This window comes from Thermobia domestica, chromosome 5 (genome assembly GCF_964235325.1).
Source record: "Thermobia domestica chromosome 5, izTheDome1.hap1.1, whole genome shotgun sequence".
Classification (NCBI taxonomy): Eukaryota; Metazoa; Arthropoda; class Insecta; order Zygentoma; family Lepismatidae; genus Thermobia; species Thermobia domestica.
The window spans coordinates 201,348,080-201,363,813 of NC_137458.1; the positions used below are offsets into that span (position 1 = coordinate 201,348,080).

The following is a 15,734-nucleotide window of genomic DNA, read 5'->3' on the forward strand; positions in this document are numbered from 1 at the left end:
TCATTTATCTTATTACAGTAAGAAACAATTAAAATCGTTGTACTTTCCCCAGAAATAACATTGATATTGTATGATAAATCACAGTCACTATTCTTACACAAGTGACAATGTTATAGCAGATATCAGCCAATGTGCGACTATCTGCAGAAAATCACAATTGAAAAAGAGATGTCACTGCTGAAACTGCTACAAAACGAATTTTGCTTGACTACGCTCCTGCTTTGAGTCTCCTTATTCCACGATTAAATAATGGATCAGATGTATGGAGAATAAATTACATTTTTGTTGCTGAATTACTAACTGGATGGAAATGCCGTTAATAAAGATCAAAAATTAAGAAGTTGAATGCTTAAAATTTCCAAGTTGTTGTTGATTCTTTTCTCCTCAAAAAGGTTTTCAGGGCAGTCGCTAGTGCCTTTCTACAGATATTGATGTTCAATTAACTTTTTTTTTTTTTTCATCATACTTCCGATGTATAATGGTCCAATTTTTCGTACCTACACATTGTGAAACAGTGTCGAGAGAATAGCTTAACACTCGGAGTGACTACTGCGGAAGCTATTGTGGCCCGTTACACCAAACAGGATCCCTTGCGAAACATTAACCCACGAAAACCACTAGGAAAAGGACAGCAAGCAAAGTGACACCCTTAGTGCTAAGGGGTATTCGTCGAGTGCCAAGAAAATTCCCCGACTCAACGTGATATGGGTCAAGAATTTCACTTCATACCCTCAACAGTGAACAAAACAATTTGCAAGCTCCTCAGGTTGAAGTGTGTGGAAGGTCCGTGTACACCATCTTCTTCCTCGTCACTTTGCCGAACGTAAGACGAACTGCATGAAACTGTATGAAAAGTACCTGGCGAGTTCCAGATGAAAAAAAGTTGTCACAATGAATGAATCATATGTCCATCTCATTCCTGGTGACCAGATTCGGAGGATCACATACTGTGACGTTAATAGCAATGGGCGCAGCAACTTTGTTCGCCAGTGCAGGGAGTTTCCTTCATGGATTTATGGTTGTTATGGGATTCGGATATGAGGATATGTTAATGATACGCAAGGTCAAAAAGAAGTGAAGGTGAATGTCAGATACTTCCAAGAATCCATTCTGACATTTACCTATCGGAGTGAAATCCCATAATTGTATAAAATAGACGCCAACCAGGTGACTATCCATATGGACATCGAGTCCATATGGATATCTTTCGAGTCATACCGCAAGAACATCACTACGTTTTTATGAGGAAGTGACAGAGGAATTAGGAATTGAAGACATTTCTGTGAAAAGCCCAGATGCCAGTCCAATGGAGTTTTGCGCATTTGGACTGTTGAAACTAAGTCTTCAACATCGCCGCCAGCGCTTCTTGGATGTTCTATGAATGTTCTTGCAGGGAGGAGAGGGATAGAATTCCCATGCCTGTCCTGCGTCGGAGCTTGCTGCAATGGAAATTACGATGCCGGGTGATAGTCCACAATGTTTGGGTCTAATAGAACATGGTCGGTGGTGGTGGCCTGGTATCTCGTAAGGTAAAAGCGGTCGGAAATAAAATGAACAAATTTCTGTACCTGTGTGTGCAACAGTTGCTCTTCCTCCCCTCGTTCAATATATATGCACGCATCCCTTACACCCCCTTCGCTTTCCCAATTCAACAGAAGAGTCTAACTCATGAAGAGGTCTTATGAGGTTGTCACATTTCACTTGTCAATAAAATTCTTAACACAATATGTATACAGGGTGTCCTAAAAGTAATGGTGAAAAATGAAACCACAGATTTCTGGCACCAAAACAAGAAAAAAATTTATATGACATATAGTTCGGAAGTGAGCAGGGGCGAAGCTAGACCACTTCGAATGTGGGAGGAAAGGAATTTCACACTTAGGGAATGGAACTTGCCAATTTACAAAACCGCATTGAAGACGCGTGTGAACAGTTACGCAACACACCGGGAGTGATGGAATGCATTCAAAACTCATGATTAGCACAGATGTGGGAGGACAGCACTATGAACATCTTCTGTATATACGTTTATTGTTAGCACGTAGTTTGTAGTGCTTTTCTGTGTAAGATGCTAAGTTACAAATACAGTACGTTGTTGTTGATTCTGCCTGTTATTTCATTACATGACACGACTAGTCACACTTGTTCTTATTTCTAACCCCTCTCTGCAAAGATTTTATCTGGTGTACCACTTTCCATTGCCCCCTGAGACTATGCAACTATGTTAAGTGATCTTGGCTTTGACTCCTATTGTAGATGTGCGTGCAATCGTGCCATGGATAACAAGTTTTTTTTAATGGTTTCCATCTTTACTGCACTGTTTCATTACTCCTGCCGTGAATCCCTAAATGACGTATGGAGAATCTCTGGCGCAGTTATGTAACATGCGTTTAACATGTCACGCCAATATGATGTTTATGTCTTTCTGAACCACCTTCTTAGCTGTTATCATTATTCTGCGGGCATGTGTGAAGTTCCTTTCCCCCCTCATTCGAAGCTGTCTAGCTCCGCCCTTATCCATTTCCGGACTATATGTCATATAAACATTTTTTCTTGTTTTGGTGCCAGGAATCTGATATTTGATTTTTCGCCATTACTTTTGGGTCACCCTGTATATAGAAGCCTTGTCAATTACAAAACCTCCAATACCCGATTACCAGGGCTTGAAAAACCTTGCTTGTAAGTACTAGCCAACAAAAAATCTACTAGAGACCATTTTGTCAGCTGATTTTTGGGGTTATATCACAACTGTGGGTCCTGGTGAGCTCGTGCCGGTTCCTGGGAGGATAACAAGTGCAACCTATATCGTTTCTGTAATATTCAATGTTCTTTCTCTTTATTCAGGAAGTTCAGAATATAAAGTTACGAAAAAAAAGTTGGAAATTTGGAATTTGGGGTACTATAGATGCCATATTGCAGCAAGAGACTGTCCGACGAGAGATATCCTAAAATGTATAAGGCTTCTTGGAGAAATGACGAATAGCGCTTGTATGTTCGCGTGATAATGTCACCTATCGAATATGGGTGAGATATGGTTAGTCATCACCTTGTTAGTCATAATCCTTAAACAAACAGTGTCTATGCGTTACGGAGTCGGATACAGGCGATGTCTCAGGAACTCATCCAACATTCATTTGATGCGATGACGTATAAAAAGAGTTCACCAGCACCTGGAGGCTCCACATTGTAATACTCATTTATCAAGGTTAGAAGTATCATTATTCTTAAATTTTAATCACTTCTCTACAGCTCTATAAATGTTGTTGTGCGATGAATGTTCACCTTATCCCTCTCGTGTATCTGATGAAGTAATTTAAAGTCTTTGTAATTGATCGCTTCAGACAGACAGATGATTTAATAGCACAATGTTGGTCCACATTCAACTCGATTTTCAGGCTGGAAGCGTCGGTAGTCTATAGTCAGTTTTGATTTGTTGCGGATTGTACCTATCTAATGCGTACATATGACATAACATAATTTCCCTAGTAAATTGTCGTTACTTTTTGAATTTCGTTTGCTCACGTTCATAGTTTAAAATCTCTGAGATATCCAAGTGTAAGTAAGACTAGTATAAATGCATATAAACATCGGTACGCTATTGATCCTTTCATGTATTTCACTTTATATAGCATCAATCTAAAATCACAATTAGCTCACCGAATCAGTCATTAAATTTAAGTCTTTCTGATGTACGTTATAAATTGATTAACCTCCTCCGTGGCAGATTTACGTTTTCTTTTTACACTCATTGAAGGAAAATGTACAGTATACTGTACATAGTTTTCAACTATTTGTTTTAACAATGAAAACCGCCCAACAGTCACTCAAATGCATTTGTGCTCATTTAATTGCAGTGTTCGGTGTTCATTGAAGATTGTGCATAGACAGTGTTGCTACTTGTTGATCAATCATTGAACTGTCTGTGCTTTGTGAAAATTGTGCTTTCCTTATGTTCTAAAACCGTGTTTCTATTGAGTAAACAGGGATTATCAAAATAAACTCTTGCTCGTTTGTGTATTGCAGAAGACTAGTTTTGAATGTTATATGCCAAATAACACTCATATTATTTTTATTTACGTTTAAACGTATTTGAGAAAAACCAAGTACAGTATACTGTTCCTCTTTTCTTCTTTGGGAGTAGTTTCCAAAAAAAAAAAAAAAATAAAAAAATAAAAAAAATCTAAAACACATTCCCTTACCTTAATCAAGAGAAAAAACACACCTCCAACTTTAGTATCCTTAGATTGGGTATTTTCTGGATAACAAAGGAATTTACATACTCTAGACATTATATCCTTTCCACTCTTAGCGACGGAATTTTTAGAAAAACTGAACCACATATGTTCTTTTTTTAAATTAAGAATTATTTATTGATTTTCATATCTTCATCTTAAACAAATCCTTACATTTGGCACTTTGAAAATAAAAAAAAAAGATACAAAATCGTCTAATTACGAGTGGATTTTTTTTAACGGTGAAACATATTTCCTAACATAATATTAAGAACTTATTGGGCCCTTCCACCAATTTTAAAAAGATGTGCTCCATTAAACCTACCAGGATCAAAAATATGGCAGGGTAACTCCCGCAAACTTGTGTTTTGCATTAAAAAGACGTGAAGTTAAACTTTCATGAACAGACCTTATTCTTCTTCATGTTTATCGACTTGAAAAGGTTCCGTCTATGAGACAATCAGGCCCTAAAACATTGCGGGGTTTGTGATACAGCAGCTGTTAAAAATGAGCACGTTAACTACTACTTTTTTAAATATAAGAAACACAGTAGATTTCAGGCTGTTATTGGATTTGGATACCATTGCCTACTCCGGTCCTTTGACAAGCCGGCGAGTGGCGATGTTTTGAAGAAACAATAGTTTCGTAGATTGTTATTGTGGAAAGTGGAGGTGGAGCCGGAACGCTTTTGAACTGCATTGTCCTCAGACCAAGCTTCGAAGAAAGAAATCGGATCAGGCTTCGTTGTTTTTTTTTTTTTTTTTTTTTCAGTGCGGTAAAGCGAAAAGAAATTAGTCGCCACTATCAACGATTGTTTTATACAAACCTCAAACAGTTACTATGAAGTTGCTGCCCTCGGCTCGTGTTTTATGTGTATATTACATCGAAGAGCAAATCCGCTAGCAGCAATTCAATTATTGGAACACCAGTTACGTGTCGTGGAAGAAAGATGTGGTTGTGTCAGTATGGATGGTAGGAGTGGTTGTAAGATTACTGTAAAGAAAAAATATAAAAGTGGTGCTAAAAAACGAGAACACAAACGAAGATGCGATTTACAAAAAGCTGCATCTGACCCAAAACAACGTAGGCTATTTGAATCTGTGAAGCCCCAAGAAACAAATGAGCGTGATGTGACTCATTCGAGTACTGCAGGACAGTTGCCAGTTTGTTTGTTTTTTCTGTCTAAGGTGTTTATAAATTATAATGTATACACCACGTCTTTGGATGATTTCAGACAATTGTAGCTTATGTTTTATGTCTATTTTTACTTGAAATTACACAACTTTAACAGGCGAACACGAAATTAACTGAACTGTTTGCTGCCGCGTAGTGCTTTCAAACGGGTCAGATCAGGCTTTCATGGGTCAGGGGTCAAGTCAAGCCTGCTTGAGACACGGGTCGGGTCAGGTCACCTACGCTAGGGTCAGGGCTGCTCTAGCCACGGGTCGGCCCGGGTCAACTTTCTTATGCGTCGTTTCGCTAAATCCTTGTCGGGTCGAGAGGGTCGGGTCTAGTTGCACGTCAACCCGACCCGACTCATGACCCGAATAGGTTTTAGCCGAAATGACGCATAAGAAAGTTGACCCGAGTCGACCCGTGGCTGGAGCAGCCCTGACCCGACCTATGACCCAAGGAGGTTCGACTCAAGCCCTGACCCGATGAAGCCTGACCTGACCCGTTTGAGAGCACTAGCTGCCGGCACTCGGCTCAGTAAGCGTTGGTGTAACTTCTAAAAATGCTGAACACTTATGCTGTCAGTCAAATCAGTGTGTATATCGTGTAAATGTTAACTTTCCTTTAGTTATTTAAAGTTAATTTAAACTAAAAGTGTAGTAAAATGTAAAAATTATTTGTGATGTGCAAAGTAGGTATTCATATGAAAAAAGAAGTTGGGGCCAGCCGAGGAATGGGCGGACTATGCTAGACGATAGACGATATCTAATCTTTCTGCGACATGAAGATATGATATTATGACTTCCTTATGTCAAGGAAAATCTTGCGTTTCGAAATCTATCGCAAATTTACCTCCAATCGCATTCTTTGTGTTGCATTGAGGCCACAAAGTTACCAACACTGACGCCGACTCCAACTCTATCGTGTACCCAAGTATCATGTGAAAGAATTTTCTCGATTATGAAAGTGATCAAAAATCGGTTGCGTTCATCGTTTGGACAATATTTGTTGGAAGACTTTATTCTTTTATACATAGAACGATCATATACGTTTGATTACGACAAAGTGATTGACGATCTTGTATCTAGCTCCAAAGAATTAGGTAGATATTTGAAATTGTGAGTGTAACTGGGGCATAATGAAGATATTGATATTAGGATACATTTCTGGCATTCATATTAATATTATATTATATTAGGTTACAGTATGCAATTCAGTAGAAAATTTCAACCAATTTGATATTAGAACTGATTTATGAGGAAAGAACTTACATTATTTCTGTCAGTGCTTTAATTATTTAGTGTTTCAAAGTTGACTTGAGATTAGTTTTTACTTATTTCACATGTATATATTTTGGTTTTTCTAAAACATGATATTCATTTGTTTAAATAAATGGTTTAAATTCATTACATGAAAAAAGAATAGCACTATATAAATAACTGAAAGCTCCGGTATTGTGTGTGTTTACAATAAAAAATGATAATGCCAATTACACACTGTATGAGTTACTATTAAAATGTTCCTACTTCAGATTGTTTGTAATTAATTTCTAATTTTTTCTAATTCAGATGTTTTGCTTTTGTATGAATATATGGGATACTATTTATGGGTTCAAAATGGACTTTTATATGTAATACATATGAAGAATGCCAAGTACATTTTTTACATTTTTATACAGTGGGCCCTCAGTTCAGTGTAGCAGGGTGGGCTCTATGGTTGCCAGTCCGCCCCTGCCGTACAGTGTAATTTTTGTTGGATTCTATTTGTAACGTAGGTAAAAATGAAAAATAAATAAATCTTTCAGTTTTACGTCCCACGATTGTACCGGCTATTTTAAAGGAGACGGTGATGATGAGAAATGGAGGAAATGGTTGAATGAAAAAAGTGGAAAGAAACGGGAGAACCGCGAGAAAACCCAGGCACACGGTGTTTGTCCACCACAAAGTTCACTGACGAAGTGTAAAAGTGGGCAAAGTAGACCATCTTCCTACTCATGATGTTTTGTTTTTTTTATTTATTTATTTAATTCCTCCACTATCCCTGCTCTTGCCGTTTTCTTACGGACTTACCAGCAGACGCATCTGCCCCTTACTCTATGATCATCTCTCTCCTTTTTTATTTATCTCATCTCTCTTTTCGTTTGTATACCCAAGAGCTAGGGGGTGGGGCTTTTATGATCTGAGTCCTAAAGTGCTTTAATATGAAGCCAATAATTTCTTTAAAATAGACGAAAAATTCGAAAGTTATAAGCATTTTCATATTTTTGCCTTTTCCCATAAGGGATCCGTAGCCCCTATACTGAGGAGCCCCCCCCCCCCGAGATTTGATCATTGACCACTCGGACTGAAAGTTTCATTTGGAACCAAAACTTTAATAGGAAGCCAAAAAATAAACTTTTACATCAATTTGAACTGACTGGGTTCTGATTCACCCCACTATTGTGTTTAATTTAGTTAAGTGGTAATTTGTGACAGCTTCACATCATCAAAAGAATCTTTCACTTCACCGCCCCCCCTCCCCGAGAAATCTGTGATGGATCCGCCACTGGAATCAATAGACACTTTTCCTATTCTTTTTGTCACCCTTGGTTGTGTAGGGGCTCCCTCGAACAAATAAAGAAGTGGTAATATTACAATCAAGGAAAGCTATATATTAGGTATTTTAGTTACCTACCCCTAACCGCACAGGGTCATCTTCGATAGAATAAAAAATGCTACGTGATATTCCAATCATGAAGGGGGAGAGGATGCTTTAATATATTTCTTATTAATTTTGTCTGCCCTGCTTATCAGAAATTACTTTCTGTTGGGAGGGTACTGAAATGAGAGAGGTAAAGTAAAACGCCGTGCCCCCTCCTACATGGTTGCTTAAATTATTACTAAAGAAAGCATTTTAAATGAGATGTCTAAGGTTACTACATTATGTAAGTATGGCATATTCAGGATTATTATTATTATTATATGAATGTCTTTGGAGCACCAGAATTGTGTGAGACGAACCATGGTATGTAGAGGTTTAAGACGGTTGGTCATAGGGGAGGAAAAACCAGGGTTTTTCTCTGTCTGACTCTCTAACGTAAAGATTATGTGCTGAAGGTAAGAAGAATCATCATTCTACAATAGGTTGATGTTACGTAGAATATCAGCTACTTCACTTCTCCTCCTCCGAGGTACTTACCTCATGTGGTAAATTCAAAACAATTTCATTTCAAGACAAATACATTGTAAAACTTTTCCGTAATTAAACATCTACGGAAAATTAAACATTTAATATGGAAATCTGTTATCAAAATGTCCAAACAAGTAGATAGAAGACTATTTAATGATAAACATTGTGAAATTTTATAAAATTCTCCAAATTAGAATTAACATTTACTGGAAAACATTCGTTATGCACTAGCGAGCATATAGTAAGCAGTGAGCACAGGGGAAATAATTACGAAAATGTTTGCAAACAAAAATTAGGGACACTAATGCAAGTGCGACAACTACATTTTTTTTCTTTTTTTGGTATCATCATGAGTTTTACACATGTTAAAATTTGATTCTTTCCCACATAAAAAATAAATAAAATAACCATAGTAATAAAAATGACAATTGCACTTCTATGGGATTCGAACCAAGTACCTCCGGCATACAGACTCGCTGCTTTAACTAACTGAGCTATTTGTTTTCTTACGTGAACTGAACCTGTACTACGGTAAAGACGATTTTTCATTACGATCGTGCTACCAATTCATCCTTTTCCATTGGTAATTTCCACTATTTGCTCTATCTATACGTTAATACTTGGCATAGATTTATATATTTGGAGTTTGCAGATAATGCACGTAATAAGACATACTAGAAATGTTTCGTTAAAAGTTTCGTTTGTAGATTTAATCCACATTTCTCTCAATGACATAGATGTCGCTGCTTCGTGTTGAACTGCAGAATTCCCTCGCGTTCTTGAAAGTTTCCCACTTTAGCAGAGTTGGTAATTCTCATAATTTCGGTCGATTTAATGTTTTTTTGCTTCTAATTTATTTGTTTTAAGCTGATATCTAACACAAATATTAAAAACGGGCTTGTTATTAACTTTTCCTGCTGGACAAACCTTCCGAAATTTCGAACATGTAAAGAAAAGGGAGATATTTTCAAAAATCTTCAAAATAAAGAGACGCGTCATTTATTTTGCTCATAGTGGTACAGTATACTGTACAAATCTACTGAGGAGGTCAAAAATGTTATAGTTTTCACTTTATTAAAACTAATTTTAATCTAGTTTTCTTATTTCAATTTTCAAAGGTTCGACATGGGCTGTTTCTACATGGAAAGAGATCTCGCAATGCAAGAAGAGGTGGGTTATTTTGTCTACTTTTATATATATATTGTTAGATTAATATGTAGAATATGATATTACAAGGGGCAACTAAATTAATATTTGTGCTGTAAGTAATTAATCTAAACGTTTCTAAAATTCAAATTGAATACTAATCTGTGTGGATTATTCAACGTCACATATATCCAGTGCTGCCCATTTCACCATTTCAGATTTTCATGAAACTTAATACATAGCAGTTATAGGAAAATAGAACAACTCTACATTTTTTATATTTCTCTGTTACTTCTGGGTAATATATTTATGCCCAAAGGTTTTCTGAACAATAAAGTGAAAGAACAGAACATATTTCACCTAAATTTAATATATCTTCAGCATGGTGATAGTCGATTTCAGAAACATATACGCGCAGATTAATTCACCAAGGTTGGTGTATCATTTTCCTTTTAAGACGTAGGACATTGATGTAGATATCGTTTGAAAGAAAACATATGTTATATTAATGGGTTAAAACTTATCGCTAGATGTTTACTGTTAGCAATCCACAGAGGGCATAATTTACAGAGTGATTCGAAATCCTTTCTCCGAAATGTGGGGTCGGCCATTCCGAGTTCACCATTGTATATCGGGACGTGGATCCTATTCTTAAGGGCACATCCGGTTCATGGCCATCGTCTTAAAATCTTATATTGAATCATGATCATTGGAAAATGGAAAAATGGAAACATGATAAATGGAAATTCTATGGTGTCAAATTAAGATACTGCTAGAAAGCTGTTGAATCTATTTATGTTATCAGATTTTTACATGTTTTGTAATTTGGGCGAGCTCTGACATTCAATAGAAATTTAATTGTTGACGTTCGAAAGTCATTTCACAAAAAACTTACAGGTCAAGAAGCGTTGCATATACACTTACGTCAAAAATTTGTGTCGCATGTCTTCAGAAATTACATAAATAGAGATAACTTTCTTCTGAGAGAAAATTTCATATCTCTTTTTGGAAATGTGCAGAAGAAGAAAACACATATCCCCAAAAAGATATTTCAAGAAAAAAAATAAGCATGTTATAATTTAAAAAAAAGAAACCTTCGAAATTTAATTGTCATTGCCAAATTCTAAGTGCTTTTTTCGAAACGTGGCAAACACGCAGCTAAATTTACGAAGAAAGAGGGAATTTTATGCTTTATTAGAAATACATGTGAATCTTTCACACTGTTAATTACTATGCGAGTAATACATTCCTAATAAGTATAGATACATTTCACATGTAAACGACTAAATAGAAATAAGCTACAAAATAAAGATAAGCTGTCAGACATTTCCATTATATACGTTTACCAACCTGGCCAATTTTAACTCACTTTCGTAGAGTAGTTCGTTAGCGTGTACCCTCTAGATGTTTCACTTTTTTCATGATAACCAGTTCAAGTTCCATAGCCTACAATAAAATGTTTTAAAAGCTTGTTTCTATCAGCTTGTATACCAACAATCTTGTTCCAAAAATGTTTCTTAGTACTATCCTCTTCATTCTAGTTTATTTGAATATTTGCAAATAATTCAGAAATATGTGTTTAAAAATGTTACAATTATCAAGAATTTTATAAAAAGGGTAAATATCATTTCTAATCATTTTCATAACTGGAATGGGAAGCTTTTAAATATTTCAAACTTTAATTAAACTATGCCAAAATTTTAATGACACATTACTAAATAAAACATTTATTCCAAATAGCTATGCTAGTAATATGTAGAAGATGGACAGAAATAATTAACATAAACTGTTATGTGAAATGCATAGTGAACACTGATCATTTGCTTGTTAATATATAAAAAAAAAAACATATTTAATACGAATAACTTTGTTTATCGATATGCTAACATAGTATTCGAATAGTATGTATATTTATGTATAGGCTCTGTTACATACGACTGCAGCAGTTGAATTATATGTTTGTATAACTATGTCTACATTATAAATTTATTTTGTTTGACTTTCAAATCTTATTAAGTAACTACAGAACGATCTCATTTTGTTGTAAAACATGATTAAATGAGCGCAGAGAAATGATATATAAAAATATTACTTGAAACAGGAGTTAAACTTCAGCAAGGACATTTTTTTCTCTACTAGAAGATGATCCAGAGCAAGCATTCTTGATTTCAGCTATATTATTCAACACCCACCAAAATGAAGGACAAGTAAGAAAGGGTTTATTTTAGTACGTTTATCTACCTAAGAAAAAGGGAAGGAGTGGATGGTTTGTGCCTCTTTCGTCATCAAGAAATCGCAAATAGCGAATTGTCTTGAGTTGTGTTTGCAAAGTTTGCAGACTCCCGCCTAAAGCGTTGTGCATTTACACATTTTACAAAAAGTCCACCTTTTCCACTTGTAGCATGATTGTCAACCCAAGCGAAGCTGGAATTTCGGGCGGGGTAGATAGATTCACTTGCTTGAAATTATAATTGTTGTTTAACCAACAGTTACAGCCAAAACATATATATGCAGTCCTATGAAATAAAATTATTCTTGAAATTTATCTGGTTAGGCCTAAATTTGTATTTCATCACGTCTCCCTACGAAAGAGTGATTTGAAACTCTTATTTATACAAATTACAATATAAACCTTTCATATCGATACTGGTATGAGTGAGAACGGTTCCTAGAACAGCAAGTTGTTCTTTTCTCGTTACCAGATTCAAAATGTTACTATTATTATAAGTATACAGTTTGTCACGTGATAGTTCATGTATGTCAGTTGTGTTTATTCTTCAGTAGCTCTGTTTATTCATATTTGGTATAATTTTTATCATGTATTTTTGTATTTATATATTTGTAGAAAAAAAAAACATGCACAATTCTGTTCACAAAAACCTAGAAACCTTCTCAGAGACTAAGTCCGAAAGTGTGAACCTAGATCCATCACATTTCCCATAAATCTGTATAAAGAGCATTGCATTTTGTCTCCTTTCTTTATATATATATATATTGTGGATATATACGGTTTAGGAACATATTATTTTGAAAATAGAGCATCTTAATTATTAAATGTTATATCAAAGTATAGTAATGAAATGTTGTCATATAGTGTAAACACGTGTTTGTGTTTATGTGGTTACGTTAATAATTTGTATATGCGTTGAATGTTATGTTTTGTTACGGCTAGACGCTAAGTCGTCAGTTTGTATGTTATTGTGATTTGTAATGTTTTGGTTGAAGAATTGAAATGTCATCAAGATGTAATGCTGTAACATTGACACACTTTGACTGTGGCATAACTGTCAGGTTTGCAGAAATTTGTTGGTCTGAGAATTTGATCACGATGTAATTCGGGTGAAACCAATGTTTTACCAATAGCTGAGATATACAAAAAGTCAACAACGTGAATTCCAGAATGTCTGGAAACTGAGTATAAAAACCTATGGTCCGAAAGGATTGGGATCAGAAGTGGATTATCAGAAGTTGAGTATCAACAGAGAGAACCACTTGTACTCTTATCACAGTAGTCATTCAACTATGAGTCCAGTAAAGGCGCAGATCTAGAGAGATCTAACATTATCCAGTACAACCATTAACTTGGATTATGGTTGAACAATAGTCGGCGAACATAGACTATTGGAAGCACGAGATATTCATCATCCAGAACTTCAACATCAGTCCAGGCGTCATCTACTAGAAGGTATGTGTATCTCAGCTATGTTCGAGTTATTCGTGATTGACTTCTTAGATGCTTAAGATATGTGATCTGACGCGTTATACACAGTCTACGTTAACAACATTAACACATGATATTTCAGAAAATACAAATATCTAAATGAAAGTTAATTTATGTGGTTTTCTTCTGTTCCCACTTCGTACCTACTCATTACAGATGGTGAGTAGTAGCGATCTTCAACCGTCACACATTGATTTATCCCCATGCAATTTAGGCACGACGGTTGGAGGTTGTTTATATATATATATATATATATATATATATTAGTTGCAAAGGCACTTGTGCCGGCAGTAGGCGAGAGTGGTGAGGCACTGAATCTTCGTAAAGAACCGGTGAAACTTAAAGATCGAGGGTTCGAAACTCGGTCTAAGGGATTTTTTATTTATATTTTAAACATGAAAATATGATGACATAATTTAAAAAAGTGTAGTATTTGTTAAACAAGTAAATTTCAAATTTAATGCTTTGGTGTTTATTGCTATATTGCACTTTTGTTTTCTTTCTTTTCTTTCTTTTTCTTTTCCTTTTTACTTCCAAAACAAATACTTATAAGACTTCTTGGCTTAAAATCTCTAGAGTAATTATTGACACTTCGATATGTGTGAAATTGGACTGAATTAAATGCAAGTAAACATGTAATTAGAATTTTATACCCCAAGCTAATTTTATATCTGATAAAATACATTTCCACTGTAAATATATTTGATAATCAAGTAGTCATACAATACTGACAAATTAAAAATATGTTTTAGATAAAGTGAACTCACTGCAATGAAGGTAACTTTAGTTTCTTTACTATCACAAATATAGATACTGTGAGACGAAGAGTTGTGTTCCCAGCTTTATGAAGAATTTCCATATCGTTTTTGCCTTTTCGTAAATAATCGTCCGATATGAATGTTTAAAATATTTGGTAATTTGCTAATGAAAAGGGGTGTGAAATTTTCACAAGTAAGAAACAGTTTGAGACAGCCGTTAAAAATATAAAATGGTCATCGACTTATCAGCTGCTGTCTTTACGAAAAGAACGGCTGCCAGAAAAAAAAAAAGAATCCCAGATTTTTTCTTTGAGATTTTGAACTTTCAATCAGTCAATCTTGGAAAGAGGTAGAGAAAAATAAAGAACGCAAGAAAATTAAGTGAAACGTATATATGTTATTAAATCATTCTAGTAAGTATCCTTATAGAATCGAAATATTGCTTGTCTGGGGTGGTTATGTGTTAAGAAACGGAACAATAAAATTCACTTTTTCGCAAGTTGTACATATTGTATAATATACGGAACTGGGAGTCCCGTTTCGAAATGGATTGTTTCTGGCAGGGTGAGAACTAATAGGAAAAACGCCCCACAATAAATTTGTCCATTTGCTATTGTAAATGCAATTATTATCATTAATGAAATAAAAAAGTAAATATTCACACAAACAGTTATCACAAAATATTTTATAAATTCCAACTCTCGAAAAAGTGGCAATAAGAAAGGGGATTGAGTCTTCCATCCAGTGTTATAATATAGAGCTGGACCGTCATACTTATATTACTGTACTTTCACATATGTTTCCACTACTATGATAATTATATCTGTTATAGTCAAGTTGGTGGTGTAGATATGGAGAAGGATTGAAAACTCAGCTGGAAAAAGAAAATAAGTTCTAAGAAGAGTGAATAAAGAAAGAATACTAAAGTTGATTGTGAAAAGGAAAAGAAATTGGTTAGGACACCATCTAAGGATGAATTTATACGAAATAGTTTGGAAGAATTAGTTTTTGGAAGGAGAAAGGGGGAGGGGTGGGTGTCAACTCCTGGACGATATGAAGATCATAAAATCTTATGCCTTCACAAAAACTAAGGTTGATAAAAATGGAGAAAGATTGGTTTGCTGTAAGGACCTGTCAGTGTGGCAGAGATGATAGTAAGGTCACTGTCATGGTCATAATAAAATGCGTAGGATTTGTTGTCTTCAGCCCGACATAGTAGTGCGCTTTCTTTGGGTAAAAGAATTAGGATTATTTATGCGTTATATTGATATTTTAACAAAATATATTTACGAATAAAGTGAAGAACTGTTCAGATTTACAAAGTTTAATTGAATGGATATATTTAACGTATTTCAAATGGCAAAATATTTAAAACGTTATTATTATTATTAACTAACTAACTAACTCTATGGCCTATGGAACCCGGAGGTTCAATGCCGCGTTCACAAAAGCTCTCCACTGACTTCTATCCTTAGCTAACTGCATCCAGTTTCTACTTTGTATTCCAATCTCTGTGAGATCCATCTTAATATTGTC

General features: G+C 35.2%; 1 protein-coding gene across 11 annotated transcripts in view; it reads left to right on the forward strand.

The window, feature by feature from the left end:
- LOC145686344 (uncharacterized) overlaps window positions 1–15,734 on the forward strand; it is a 584,205-nt gene that overhangs the window by 210,309 nt on the left and 358,162 nt on the right. For all 11 annotated transcript variants that reach the window (XR_014131592.1, XR_014131591.1, XM_081759580.1 and 8 more), the window contains one exon: window positions 9,692–9,743. Coding sequence is in view for 9 of the 11 variants with exons in the window: in XM_081759580.1 (XP_081615706.1) it covers window positions 9,692–9,743 (52 nt within the window). In the remaining 2 variants the exon portion in view is untranslated. The remainder of the gene's footprint in view (window positions 1–9,691; window positions 9,744–15,734) is intronic.